Genomic DNA, 13,323 nt, shown 5'->3' on the forward strand with positions numbered 1-13,323 from the left:
AAGCAGGCTCCAGGCTCCGAGCCGTCAGCACAGAGCCCGACGCGGGCCTCGAACTCACGGACCGCGAGATCATGACCTGAGCCAAAGTCGGCCACTTAACCGACTGAGCCACCCAGGCGCCCCAAGAGTCTTCCATGAGTAGATAAGTGCTGCCTGATTGAACAGAAGTGATGGAAATGTTCTATATTTGTCCCGTCCGGTACAGTAGCCACCAGCCATATGGGCTGTTAATGGAATGTGGCTTTAAATGACTGGAAAACAGAATTTTGAATTTGAATTAGAATTTAAACAGCGTCGTGTCAAGCGTGACTGCTGCATGAAACAGGGCAGGTATAGATGGTGTTTTAAAGCCATGGGAGTAGCGATCACCTCAGTCCTAGGTCGTGAGGGGGGTTCTGAGGAGAAACACACTCCTGTACATCTCTGCTCCTGCCAGTGTTTCACTTCTGACACTCCTGTAAACAGATGGGGGGTTTTCCCACACCAAGCAATCTGGCAGCACCAGCTGGATGTCCTAAAGTGTATCTCCATTCTGACACTGTCTACCTGGAGGGAGCATCGGGTCCCACAGGTTAAGGGCTCAGTCTCACCTCAGACCCCAGTCACAACTCGACTGTCGCCTGTGCTTCTGATTGACCAACTGTAACTCAGAGGTTCCTGTGACCCCTTCCTGAGGTTTAGTTAATTTGCTAGACTGGCTCACAGAACTTACTAGGCTACCAGTTTATTACAAAGGATATTGAAGGACACTAATGATCAGTCAGATGAGGAGACCCATAGGGTGGGGTCCAGAAGGGTCCCAAGCACAGGAGCTTCTGTCCCCTTGGACTTTGGGGTGCACCACCCTCCCAGCACATAGATGGAGTCACCAATCCAAGGTGCTTTCTGAACCCCGCCCTTTTAAGTTCTATGGAAGCTTCATGACACAGCCACAATGGATTAAATCACAGCCCATCTGTGATTGAACTCTCAGTGTCCAGTCTGTCTCCTGTCCCTGAGGTTGGGGTCAGGGGAATGTGGGACTGACAGTTCCAACCGTTTGATCACATGGCTGGTTGCTAGGGCATCCTTAGGTGATCTGGGGGTTGGGGGAACATCACCTCTTTGACATAAACTCAGGTGTGGTTGAAAGGAGTTTGTTATGAATAACAAAAGACATCTATTTCAACATGATTGTCCTGAAGCCATTTCTGGAACTGAGGACAAAAACCAAAAATTGTAACAAAAGATGCCCCTGTGGCTCTTCTGTAGGAAATTATAAGGGTTTTAGGAGCTCTGCCAGGAACCAGGGACAAAGACCAAATACATGTTTCTTACTATAAATCCCAGTATCACAGAGGCGTAGAGAAAAGGCTAAGGAACAACCTTGAGGACTCCAATGCCTGTTGTGTAGGTCGAGAGTGACCCAAAAAGGGAACCAGGATAGAGCAGCCAGAGAGGAGGACACAGGGCAGGGCAATGCGGGGTCCACGCCGCCTGTGATCGTGCTCCTCACATCCAGCCGTGACCTCGATGTCCGTTTTCTTCCCTCCCTCTTCACTTTCTAGTCTCTGCCTTTTCCATGTCATATTATGAAGATAATGGAGTAAAGAGCGGGCAGAACACAATTCAGAATATTCAGAGGCCCTCCCTAAAACCACAGTTGATAAGAAGGCTGAGCACTTAGGAATACACCACCTAAAACAGGAGTCTTCCTGTATATGCGCGATGTTCCTCTGCTGTAATGCAAAACATATCTAGGCTCTTTGTCCTAAATCGCTACCCAGCTGTTGGAGAAAAATGAACCTAAAAGTGTGTGCCTTCACACCTTGAAACCATGAGCATATGTTCCCTGTGGAACCGTATCGTCTCGCTGTGGGTGCCCCTGACTCCCACATAGCACCCAGCTGGCTGTCCAGTGACCTGCTGCAGATTTGCAGACAGCCAGAAGCCACTGTCTGTGTACTTCCTATTGTCCTTGCGGTAGAGGGGCTGGTATTTTCTCCATGTAGGGCTGAATTTCTCCCCCCTTAATCTAGGATAATGCAGTCAGGGAGCACCCAGGTCAGATTGCGGGAGACTGTGGGTCTGGGAGATTAATGAAGTCGTGAGCTGGGAAGTTCAGAAGTCGTGAGCTGTTGCCCCAATTCAGACGGAAGTGATGCAACCATGGAAGTCTGACATCAGTCCTAAGCAGGGAATTTCTGATAAAACTAACAAGGATGTCTTCCAAGCCACTGGGGAGACATGAGTTACACATTTTTTTCAGTGTGTCAGCCTATGAAACTTCCACGGAGGCTACGCAGATTCGGATGATAGAATTGACAGAATGGAGTGTTTTCATGCCAGTGTCTGAAACAAAATGTTAACGTGAGAGGGAAAATTCTGGACTTGGGGTGCTTTCTGCTATCAGTTTCAGGTGAGATGCCCTGCCAACGGGGCCAACGGCAGAGGTCTCTAACCAGGGGCTCATCGTCCTGGGTCTGGAAGGTCTCTGGCCCGTGTGGGCAGAGCGAGGCCGAGTGAGGCCCTTCCTGGCTTCCGCCCCAGACACACTCTGCTGCTCCCCATAAGTGGCCATCTCGCAGTGGCGTAGCAGTGATGTGATGAGAGAGAATTAGATAACAGTGCTTGGTCGTAATAGTCTATGCAAGTAAGGGTGTGAGAAAGTGGACGCTTACACCCTGTTGCTGGAATTGAAAATTGGTGTATCATTTTTATTTTCTCATGCCATGTCGTGTCTTGTCGTTTCATGTCATTTCATAGGCTTCACGCCCAGCGTGGGGCTTGAACTCGTGACCCTGAGATGAAGAGTCGCATGATCTACCAACTAAGCCAGCCAGGCCCCCCTGGTGTCGTGTTTTAGAAAACGATTTGGCATTACATATCAAAAGGCATGACTTCTGGAATAATGGTAGCAGACAGGGCTTATAAACCCCCTTGCTCCTCAAAACTAACCAAGAAGACTTTAAAATAAGGATAAAGGCCTCATTAGCACAGAATAGGAAATGGCTGCCCCAAGTTTGGGCTCAATTAAAGGAAGCCAGGAGCCAGCTTTCAGCTCCCCTCTCAGCAGAACAGAGAGTAGTGTTACGGAAACCAGCGTTAGGTTTCTAGTCCCTGCCCATTAATCTCCCTTAATGTGGAGGAAGAGGGCTGGCGGCTTGGGCAAGCTGACCGCAGATCAACATCTTTCCCAGGCCCTGACCACACACTGGTACGAGACATGTGTAGCCTTGTCTGAGTGTTTTTCTGTGACCTGGTACCTAGAGCAGAGAGTTTGCTTCAGCGTCAGGGCAGGAAGCAGATGTGCACCCAAGGACAGAGGGCAGAGGCCATGAGGAAATGGAAAAACAGATAAGAATATGTATAAAATCCAAATGTGGGGCGCCTGGGTGGCTCAGTCAGTTAAGCGTCTGCTTCTTGATTTCGGCTCAGGTCATGATTTCATGGTTCGTGAGATCGAGCCCCGTGTTAGGCCCTGAGCTGACAGCGAGGAGCCTGCTTGGGAGTCTCTCTCCTGCCCCTCCCCCACTCATGCTCACTAGCGTGCTGTCTCTCTCTCTCTCTCTCTCTCTTTCTCTCAATATAAATAGATAAACTTAAAAAAGAAAAAAAAAATATTCTCTCTCTCCCTCTTGTACACGCATGCACTCTCTCAAAAAAAGTCACCAAAAAAGAAAACAAATATAAAATTTTTTATTTAAAAAATTTTTTTTCAATTTATTTATTTTTGAAAGAGACAGAGCATGAGCGGGGGAGGGGCAGAGAGAGAAGGAGACACAGAATGTGAGGCAGGCTCCAGGCTCTGAGCTGTCAGCACAGAGCCCAATATGGGGCTCGGACCCACAAACCATGAAATCATGACCTGAGCTGAAGTCGGACGCTTAACAGACTGAGCCACCTAGGTGCCCCAATATAAAATTTTTTTTAATCTAAAGGCATAAAGTCACAAAATTCTACTGGGGAACATAAAACATGAATACTCACAGAAACATTACACTCTCGATCATGTTTAACACATCAATTTAATTAAATTGTAACATAATCCTAATGATTCTCCAATGAATTATGGAGGGGAGGAGGCATACTAAAGTGATTCTTAAGTCCATCCAGGCGAGGAAACAGCAGGGAGCAGCCAGAAAGCGTCTCAAAAAGAAGCTACAAATTGTGGAACAGTACCTTCGGAATTCTAGGGGAAAATGACATAGCACATTAATTAAACAACAGTTGATACGCAACAGAATATGTATGTCATGAATCGTGACAAAGTAAAAAATAACACAGATTGACCTTTGATGGTCAGAAATCACCAATAATGTCATTTTTAGTACCAATTACAACCTGTCAGTCTTTTTTTTTCTTAGATTGAAACTATTGTTTGAATATTTGACCTAAAATTTCGAGTGTTTTGTAATAGTAGATAATCTGTATGGGAGCGTCGTTTAGTGTTCTTTCCTAACAAAAGCTATTTATTTTTATTTTTTAAAAGCTATCTATTTTTAGTTGGTAATACCAGTTTCTGTCTTTTTAACCTAGAAAAGAAATCTCTTGTTGGCATTTGAAGCAGCTGAAAGTGTGGGCATCAAACCCAGCCTGGTAAGTATCCTATTTTGTATCCTTGTGATACTTTGTTCTACCTGTAGGAGAAAGAACTTTATGCCATCTACACAATTTCTTACAGAATATTAAAATCCATTTGCTGAAGATTTGTTACTCACGATCCCTAACATGTAAATATCCAGTTGGTCTGACCACATATGATTTAGAGGGTTTTCAAAGATTTCGTTGTGGCTAAATTTCATTTCTGGAAGCACAGTGGACTGAATTATCATTAAAGCCCTCTTGAAATCCGATAAAATTTGATAAGATGCAATTTAAAAAAATATCAATATGTAGTTGAGGTCTAAAAAAAGAATGGGAAATCACCAGATGTCATAAATTCAAAGAGAAGTGAAAACCAGAACCATGAGGCATGAGCCGAGACTGTGACAACCCTCAGAAGTAGGCCTGGGGGTGTCGGTGGAGGGGTCACAGGAAACGGGTACCTAATGGATATAGGTTTTATTTAAATGCCAACACAGGAACAAGAAACAAGGCTCTGAGATCCCATAAACGGGACATTAGTACTGAGACCCTTGCACAAAACCAAGGCTCACAAAGTAACATTCTTCTCAGTGAAGGGGAAAATAAAAAACCCTGCCTGGCAGTCTAGGCAGGAAGCTTGGTCTCCACCTGAGTTGTTTTTGTTTTGTTTTGTTTTGTTTTGTTTTGTTTTTTGGTAGCCAGAAAAAGGAAAATCTATAAGAAAAGAAAACTGGGCCAAATGAGGTTTGGAGTCCAAATTTATAATATCTGTGCTACAAGATAGTTTATACTGCCTGAGGCAGGAAGCTCCTGGCTTAGTAGTATAATGGCCACTGAGAATACATTCACAATCCAAAATTACAAAACACTCAAGAAAGTGAACTAGCTGAGCTATTCAGTAGACATAGTAAACAAGAGGATCATCTACCAGAGCTTGAAATAATAAAACAATAAGAAAGCGACTACAGAAGGCTATGTTTGCGAATATTAAAGAGATAAAAGAGGGGGGTGCCTGGGTGGCTCAGTCTGCCAGTTAAGTATCCAACTCTTAGTTTCAGCTCAAGTCATGATCTCACAGTTTGCAAGTTCTAGCCCTGCATCAACCTCCCAGCTGACAGTGCAGAGGCTACTTGGGACTCTCTTGGTGTCTCTGTCTCTGTCTCTCTCTCTCTCTCTGCCTCTTCCCAACTTACACATGCTGTCTCTCTCATTCTCAAAATAAATAAACTTAAAAATAAAGAGATAAAAAGAGAACAAAAATCACAAGGGGGCGTCTGGGTGTCTCAGTCAGTTAAGCGTCCAACTCATCCTTTCGGCTCAGGTCATGATCTAATGGTTCCTGAGATTGAGCCCTGCATAGGGCTTTGTGCTGAGAATGCAGAGTCTGCTTAGGGATTCTCTCTCTCCCTGTCTCTCTACTCCTCCCCCGCTTGTTCTCTCTCTCAAATAAATTTTTTTAAAACTCATAAGGAAGAAGCATAGTACTATAAAAAAAGATTTGGGGAAAGATTCAAGTGAAACTTGTAGAAGTAAAAATTAGGAATTAAAAAAAAAAAAGAAAAAACCCGTTCGGGTTGAAAAACGGATTAGATACAGAAGAAGAGAGAACTACTGGACTGGAAAATAGAACTAAGGAGGTTATCCAGAACATAAAACAGACATTTAAAAAATGGAAAATATAATAGAGAGGTTTTATTAGTATGTATTCAAATTCAAGAAATGGAAACCAACTAACAGTTGCTTAAACCATAAAGATGTTAATTTTATTTTTTAATGAGAAGTCCAAAAGCAGTTTCAGGAGTGGTTCACTACTCAGTGTTATAATCAAGGACCCCAGAGTGTGTTTTGTCTACACTCTACCATCTTTAATCTATTACCTCATTGTCCCCATGTCCTCTGTGGCCAAACATGGCTGTCAAGCTCCAGACATCACTCCTATCTGCAGGGCAAGAAGGGGAGTGGGATGGATTAGAGCAAGTGCCTCCTGTCTTCCCCCCTTTGATAAGGAAATCAAAAGGCTTCCCAGAGTCCCTCCAGCTCGCTGGCAGTACTCTGTTCCATGGCCACCCCGGCTGCAAGGGAATTTGAGAAAGTAAACAGTGAATGTTCTCCATTCTCTTCAGCTGGAAATCTACAAGGGAGAGGGGGGTTGGTAACGGCCATTAGATTAACCAACTGATAGTGTCTGTCACTGACCTTAAGAGAATGGAAGATAAAATCAGATCATTTCCAAGTCCCATGGCCAGTGGGAATTCCAGAAGAGGAAAGAAAGAGTGGGAGAGAAAATATTTGAAGCAATGGTGCCTGAAATTTTTCCAGAATGATGAAAGACCACAGATTCTTGGTCTCTAACAAGGTGAATCTCTAACAAGATGGATCTCTAAAAGATGAATAATACAAAAGACCCATCTAGACACATCATAACGGAAGGAGCTGCGTAAAAAGTAAAGCGAGGACAGGTAATCTATAAATAATTTCTACTAGCCAATAATAAAGAAGACACCTTAGGAGAGGTGCATGGCAACTCGTGCATGGCTAATAAACACTTAAAGAGGTGTTCAGTCTCATCAGTGATGGGGAAAACCCAAGTGGAAATAACAGAGACAGTTCTGCAACCAGCAGAGTATGAAGGGAGTCTGAGAAATGGAAAAGCGATCATAGAAATTTCAGTACTATGAACAAAGTTACGCTAATGAGTTTAAATCAGAACGGACAGTTTTCTAAACAAATATAAATATATTTCTTCAAATACTAAATGTAACTATTTCTCCAAAACTCACTCAAAAAGTAGAACTTCAACCATGAAAGAAATTGAATTCATTGTTTAAAAAATGTAGTCGCACACACACAAAAATGCCAGTGAGCCCAAATTCTACAAAACTTTCTACAAGAAACAGATGTCCCTTGGGGCGCCTGGGTGGCGCAGTCGGTTAAGCGTCCGACTTCAGCCAGGTCACGATCTCACGGTCCGTGAGTTCGAGCCCCGCGTCGGGCTCTGGGCTGATGGCTCAGAGCCTGGAGCCTGTTTCCGATTCTGTGTCTCCCTCTCTCTCTGCCCCTCCCCCGTTCATGCTCTGTCTCTCTCTGTCCCAAAAATAAATAAACGTTGGAAAAAAAAATTTTTTTTTTAAAAAGAAACAGATGTCCCTATCCTATAAATTAAAGGCTAGAGAATTTAGAAAGGGGGAGACATACATGTCTGGCCAAGATGGAGGAACGGGAATCTGATTTATCTTCCCTTCGGAAACACTGAACAGCTAACAAGTAACAACAGATAATTAATGCGGGGAATCAAAGAAAAAATGCGAACTTGTTAGAAGATGGTATCATACACAGAATGTTTTTCTCTGTAGTGTTCCAGCTAATAGTTGCTTCTTTTTTAATTTCACCTTTTTTCCCTGTTTTTTTATCTGACATACTGCAGAAGTCAGTGAAAGCTAGGAAGTGAATGAGATCATCTTGCCAAACTAACAGTCAGAGCCAATGGCTGCATTTTTACAGATGTCTGTGAGGAGATACAAGCATAATAATTAATCTCAGAAGCATTTGGAGATGCTTGCGAGCCATTTAACTAGTTCGTGCCATCAACAAAACAGAAACTTCCTACATTATTAAACTTGCTCTTCAGTGTCTTGATGTGGATTGAAAAATAATCCTTAATTACACATGTCACTTCTAAAATACATGCAGTCAGAATTGGCAGCAGTAAAAACCCCCGGGTCTTTGATAAAGGTCTCTTGTAAGATTAGTCAGTAAAAAGGAAGGAAGGAAGGGAGGGAGGGAGGGAGGGAGGGAGGGAGGGAGGAAGGAAGGAAGGAAGGAAGGAAAAGAGAGAAAGGAAGAAAAAAATGCATTCTTTCTCAGCCACTTTCTCAGCGTAGGGTAGAAATTTAGGCCACCACATGACAAGGGTGAGCCACTCCCCGTGGAACGAATAGATAAGAGAGGATGTGTGGCATCACATTGCCATTACCGGAACGACAGCCAGAAGGTGTGTCCTCTGAGGACTGATGTGTTTGTATGCTGGTGAGGGGAGCACTCTCACGCTGAGTCATACAGTCTGTGACAGTGTTGCTTAACGAGTAAGCCACCCGGACAGTCACTACCCACGGAGGTTAGGAGGGGGTCATTACAACTCAGGCTTTGATGACGGTGTCTGAATGATTCTGTAGGCGTAAGTGAGCCTGCACCGTAGTGTAAACTTTATAAAGGATACTCAAAGAGTTCATCTGAGTTTAATAGCGTGAAAAATTGCTTTTTCGCGTTTCCCACGCGCCAGGCATTTTCCATATGTTGACTCACTGAACCCTCTCAGAAGTCCTGTAACGACAGATGCTCCTTACAGGAAGGACAGTGAGGCGGGTGCTGTTCCATAAAAGCTCACACAGGAGTGAATAGCGGAGGCAAGAGTCAAGGCAGGCCGGCCTTCTCCAGAGCCCACGTCTTAACCTGCCCCATGACCCTCCATCCAGGACAGCCGTGCCCACCTTTGGGTTCTTAGAGCAGCATTTACTCCTCGTACTATGTAGCACATGCTGTGTTATGTTGTGATGTGTCTGATTATAGGACTTCATCCCATCTCCCCAAGACCATGAGCTCCCAAGGGCAGGAAGCCCTGTCTTTTCAATTATTTTTATTGTGGTAAAATACGTATAACACGATCTAAGTGTCTTGTCACTTGGCCAATACCACACTGTCCTGATGAATACAGCTTTGTAGCAGCACCTGGGTGGCTCCGTCAGTTAAGCATCTGACAGTTCAGGTTATGATCTTGCGGTTCATGAGTTCAAGCCCCACCTTGGGCTCTGTGCTGACAGCTGAGAGCTTGGAGCCTGCTTCCGATTCTGTCTCTCTCTCTCTTTCTCTCTGTCTCTCTGCACCTCGCCCACTCGCACTGTTTCTCTCTCTCTCTCAAAAATAAACATTAAAACCATTTTTTCAATTTTTTAAATTTAATGTCAAATTGACTTAACAAAAATTTTTAATACAGCTTTATAAACTGTGAAGTTAAGGGGCGCCTGGGTGGCTCAGTTGGTTGAGCGGCCGACTTTGGCTCAGGTCATGATCTCACAGTCTGTGAGTTCGAGCCCCGCGTCAGGCTCTGTGCTGACAGCTCAGAGCCTGGAGCCTGTTTCAGATTCTGTGTCTCCCTCTCTCTGACCCTCCCCCGTTCATGCTCTGTCTCTCTCTGTCTCAAAAATAAATAAACGTTAAAAAAAATTTTTTTTAACTGTGAAGTTAAGTCGTCAAACTTTATTCTTCTTTTTAGAATTTATATGGTTGTCCTAGTTCCTTTGCTTTATAGATTTTAGAATCAGTTTGTCAATATCTACCCCCCAAAAAGACCTTGCCAGGATTTTGATTGGGATTATGTTGTCTCTATAGATCCATGAACATAGAATACTCTCCATTTATTTAGAGCTTCTTGATTTCTTTCATCAGTAGATTTCTTTCTTTGTAGTTTTCTGCATATAGTGTTTTATAAACAAGTTTTCTGCATATAAATCCTTTTTAAAAATTTAGTGCCATTTAAATGGTTTGATTTGGTTTCACATTTCAGTTGTCCATTGCTGGTATTTCGTAGGAAAGCTGTTGACGGAGATCTTGCTAAACTTGCATATTAGTTCCAGTGGGTTTTTTGGTAGACTCTTTGGAGTTTTCTACATCAACTATCATTTCACCTGCAAATAAAGACAGATTTAGTCCTGCCTTTCCAATCTGTATGCCTTTTGTTTCTTTTTCTTGCCTTATTGCATTAGCTAGAACTTCTGGTACAGTGTCCAGTAGAAAAAGTGAGAGAAGGCATCCTTGCCTTGTTCTTTCCTCCTGATCTTACTGGGAGAGTAAGATCCATTTAGTATGATGTCAGCTTTCGGTTTTTGTGCGTGTCCTTTATTAGGTAAAAGAAATGCCCTTCTACTTTTCTAGTCTTTTTTTTAAAAAAAAATTTTTTTTTTCAACGTTTTATTTATTTTTGGGACAGAGAGAGACAGAGCATGAACGGGGGAGGGGCAGAGAGAGAGGGAGACACAGAATCGGAAACAGGCTCCAGGCTCTGAGCCATCAGCCCAGAGCCTGACACGGGGCTCGAACTCACGGACCGTGAGATCATGACCTGAGCCGAAGTCGGACGCTTAACCAACTGCGCCACCCAGGCGCCCCCTACTTTTCTAGTCTTTTGGGTGTTTTTATCATGAATAGTTGCTGAATTTTGTGTACAGGCATACCTCATTTGTGCTTCCCTTTATTGAGCCTCACAGATACGGCATTTTTTGCAAATTGAAGGTTTGTGGCAACCCTCCGTCAAGCAAGTCTGTTGGCACCATTTTTCCAACAGCCTTGCTCACTTCCTGTCTCTGTGTCACATTTTGGTAATTCTCAAAGTATTTCAAGCTTTTTCATTGTGCAAGGGTCAAACGTACCTTGTGGGTTTTTTTAGACATATGCTATGGCACACGGAATAGACTACAGTAGTGTAACTATAACTTATCTGCACTGACAACTCAAAAAATTCATTTGACTTGTTTAAGCTATGTTTGCTTTATTGTGGTGGTCTCGAACCAAACCCACAAATATCTCCAGGGTTTATGTGTGAATGTTTTTTCTGCATCTGCTGATGTGACCATATGACTTTTCTTATTAAGTCTGGCAATAATAACAATGCTGACTTTTGGATGTTGAACCTCCCTTGCATTCCTGCTATGAACCCCACCTGATCATGATTCAGTTTGCTAATGTTTGTTAAGGACATCTGTGTTTGTGTTCATGTGAGAAAATCGATAGCTTTCTCATTAAAGTCTTTGTCTGATTTGGTATTAGGGCAACGCTGGCTCCAGAGAACGAGTGAAGAAGTGTTCCCTCCTCTTCTATTTCCTGGAAGGGAATGTGTAGAACTGGCAGAATCAGCCAGTGAAACCATCCGAGCCTGGTGTTTTCCATTTTGAAAGGTTTTCAGCTACTGATTCAAATACATGTCACACGTCCTCAGATTTCTGTTCAGGCGGCTTACTCGCCCATCCCCAGAAATGTGCCATAATTATTTCTCCAGATGTGTTCAGCTGCAATGTTGACAATGTGCCAAAATATAGTAATGTTACTGTTGTTAGGTTCAGGCATGTGAGATAGTCTGAGTAAAGCTGCGAGCGTCAGTCCGACTCCTGTGTCCTCTCTGAGACACAAGACCCATCCTCGCCGTCACAGGGAGGGAGGCTTGTCATCTCTCTTGGTTCATAGGTGTGGCTTCCTTTCTCAGAGCACCTCCCCTGCCTCCTAAATGTCACACTCAATTTTTCTTTTTTTTTAACTTTTAGAGTTTATTTATTTTGAAAGAGAGAGAACACGAGTGGGACAGGAGCAGAGAGAGGGGGGGAGAGAGAGAGAGAGAGAATCCCAAGCAGGCTCTGTGCTGTCAGCATGGAACCCAACACAGGGCTTGATCCCACGAACTGTGAGATCATATGACCTGAGCCAAAATCAAGAGTCGGACGCTTAACGGACTGAGCCATCCAGGCACCCCAAGTCACACTCAATTCTTGATGGTTTATTTTCACTATTGCCATATAAACAGCCCTGCTATTGTGAGAAGCTTAGCTCTTCATGCATCGGTCTGTGTGCACAGTCCCGCCCACAGTAGTTTATGTAGAAGGAGACTTTTAATCCTTGTATTCTGTGAAAATTATGTTTTTAAATTGTTCTCAGTAGATCTGTCTATAATGTTCCACTCGCTGCCTTTTCACTCCTTTCCCATGACCAGAGAGAGGCTGATAATTTTTTAGCATAACCAGGAAGTAGAAATGGTCAAATATATTTAGGTGTTGTGGGAACAGGAAATAAATGGCTGGTGACAGGCCTCAGTTCTGTCACTGCTCAAGAACAGATGTGCTCAATAAGTTCAACCCTGATTTTCCACGGCATCTCTACTCCTGGCTTTCCATCAGAGTCCTTGTCTACTATCCTCTTGTGACCACAAAAGAATCCAAATTCAGTCCCGAAGTGAATTTTCTAATACCTTTGGTGGCATGTATTTCAGGAACATTTGGCCCAGCCATCCTGTCTGTCACTTTGTGGCCTCCTCTGCTCTTGCTGATAGCCTACTAAACAAGGGGACAAACAACAACGACAAAAACATTAAATGGTCTGACACCTGATTCTGATAAGACGCTGGTTGCATTCTCAATTGGGTCAAGGCTTTTATGGCCATCCCATTCATGGGAATTCATCTCAAGGCATGAATTCAACAACTCCGCCCACGGAGGTGCTTACGGCAAAGTCTGTAACGTGAAGAAGTGAGCGCACGCCCCACGGCGAGCATTAGATGTCGTGTGGGTTGTGGGGCAGCAGTTTCGTGGGCTGTGTGCACTCCCTCCCGCGACGGCCAGCGTCGCGACACAGCAGCCCGTGAGATTGTGCATGGAAAGCATGAAGTAAAAAAACTCAGAGCACACGATATGTCCACTCGATGGAAGCGTGGGAGAACATAGGGGTACCTGTAAATATAACTTAGGAAAGTGGAAATTGTTTTATGATAATAGAATTATGGGTGACTTTCTCTTTGCAAAGCTTTTTTTTTTTTTAATTTTTTTTTTAACGTTTATTTCTGAGACAGAGAGAGACAGAGCATGAACAGGTAGGGGCAGAGAGAGAGAGAGAGAGACACACACACAGATTCCAAAGCAGGCTCCAGGCTCCAAGCTGTCTGCACAGAGCCCGACGCAGGGCTCAAACTCAGACTGTGAGATCATGACCTGAGCCAAAGTC

The 13,323-nt window shown here is 43.7% G+C and overlaps 1 protein-coding gene across 5 annotated transcripts in view; it reads left to right on the forward strand.

The window, feature by feature from the left end:
- The window catches only part of SPECC1 (sperm antigen with calponin homology and coiled-coil domains 1), a 285,514-nt gene that overhangs the window by 268,249 nt on the left and 3,942 nt on the right, over positions 1-13,323 (forward strand). For all 5 annotated transcript variants that reach the window (XM_040453091.1, XM_040453086.1, XM_040453087.1 and 2 more), the window contains one exon: positions 4,519-4,578. In XM_040453091.1, coding sequence (XP_040309025.1) covers positions 4,519-4,578 — 60 coding nt within the window. The remainder of the gene's footprint in view (positions 1-4,518; positions 4,579-13,323) is intronic.

This window comes from Herpailurus yagouaroundi, unplaced genomic scaffold (assembly GCF_014898765.1).
Source record: "Herpailurus yagouaroundi ecotype Mexico unplaced genomic scaffold, PumYag 208, whole genome shotgun sequence".
Classification (NCBI taxonomy): Eukaryota; Metazoa; Chordata; class Mammalia; order Carnivora; family Felidae; genus Herpailurus; species Herpailurus yagouaroundi.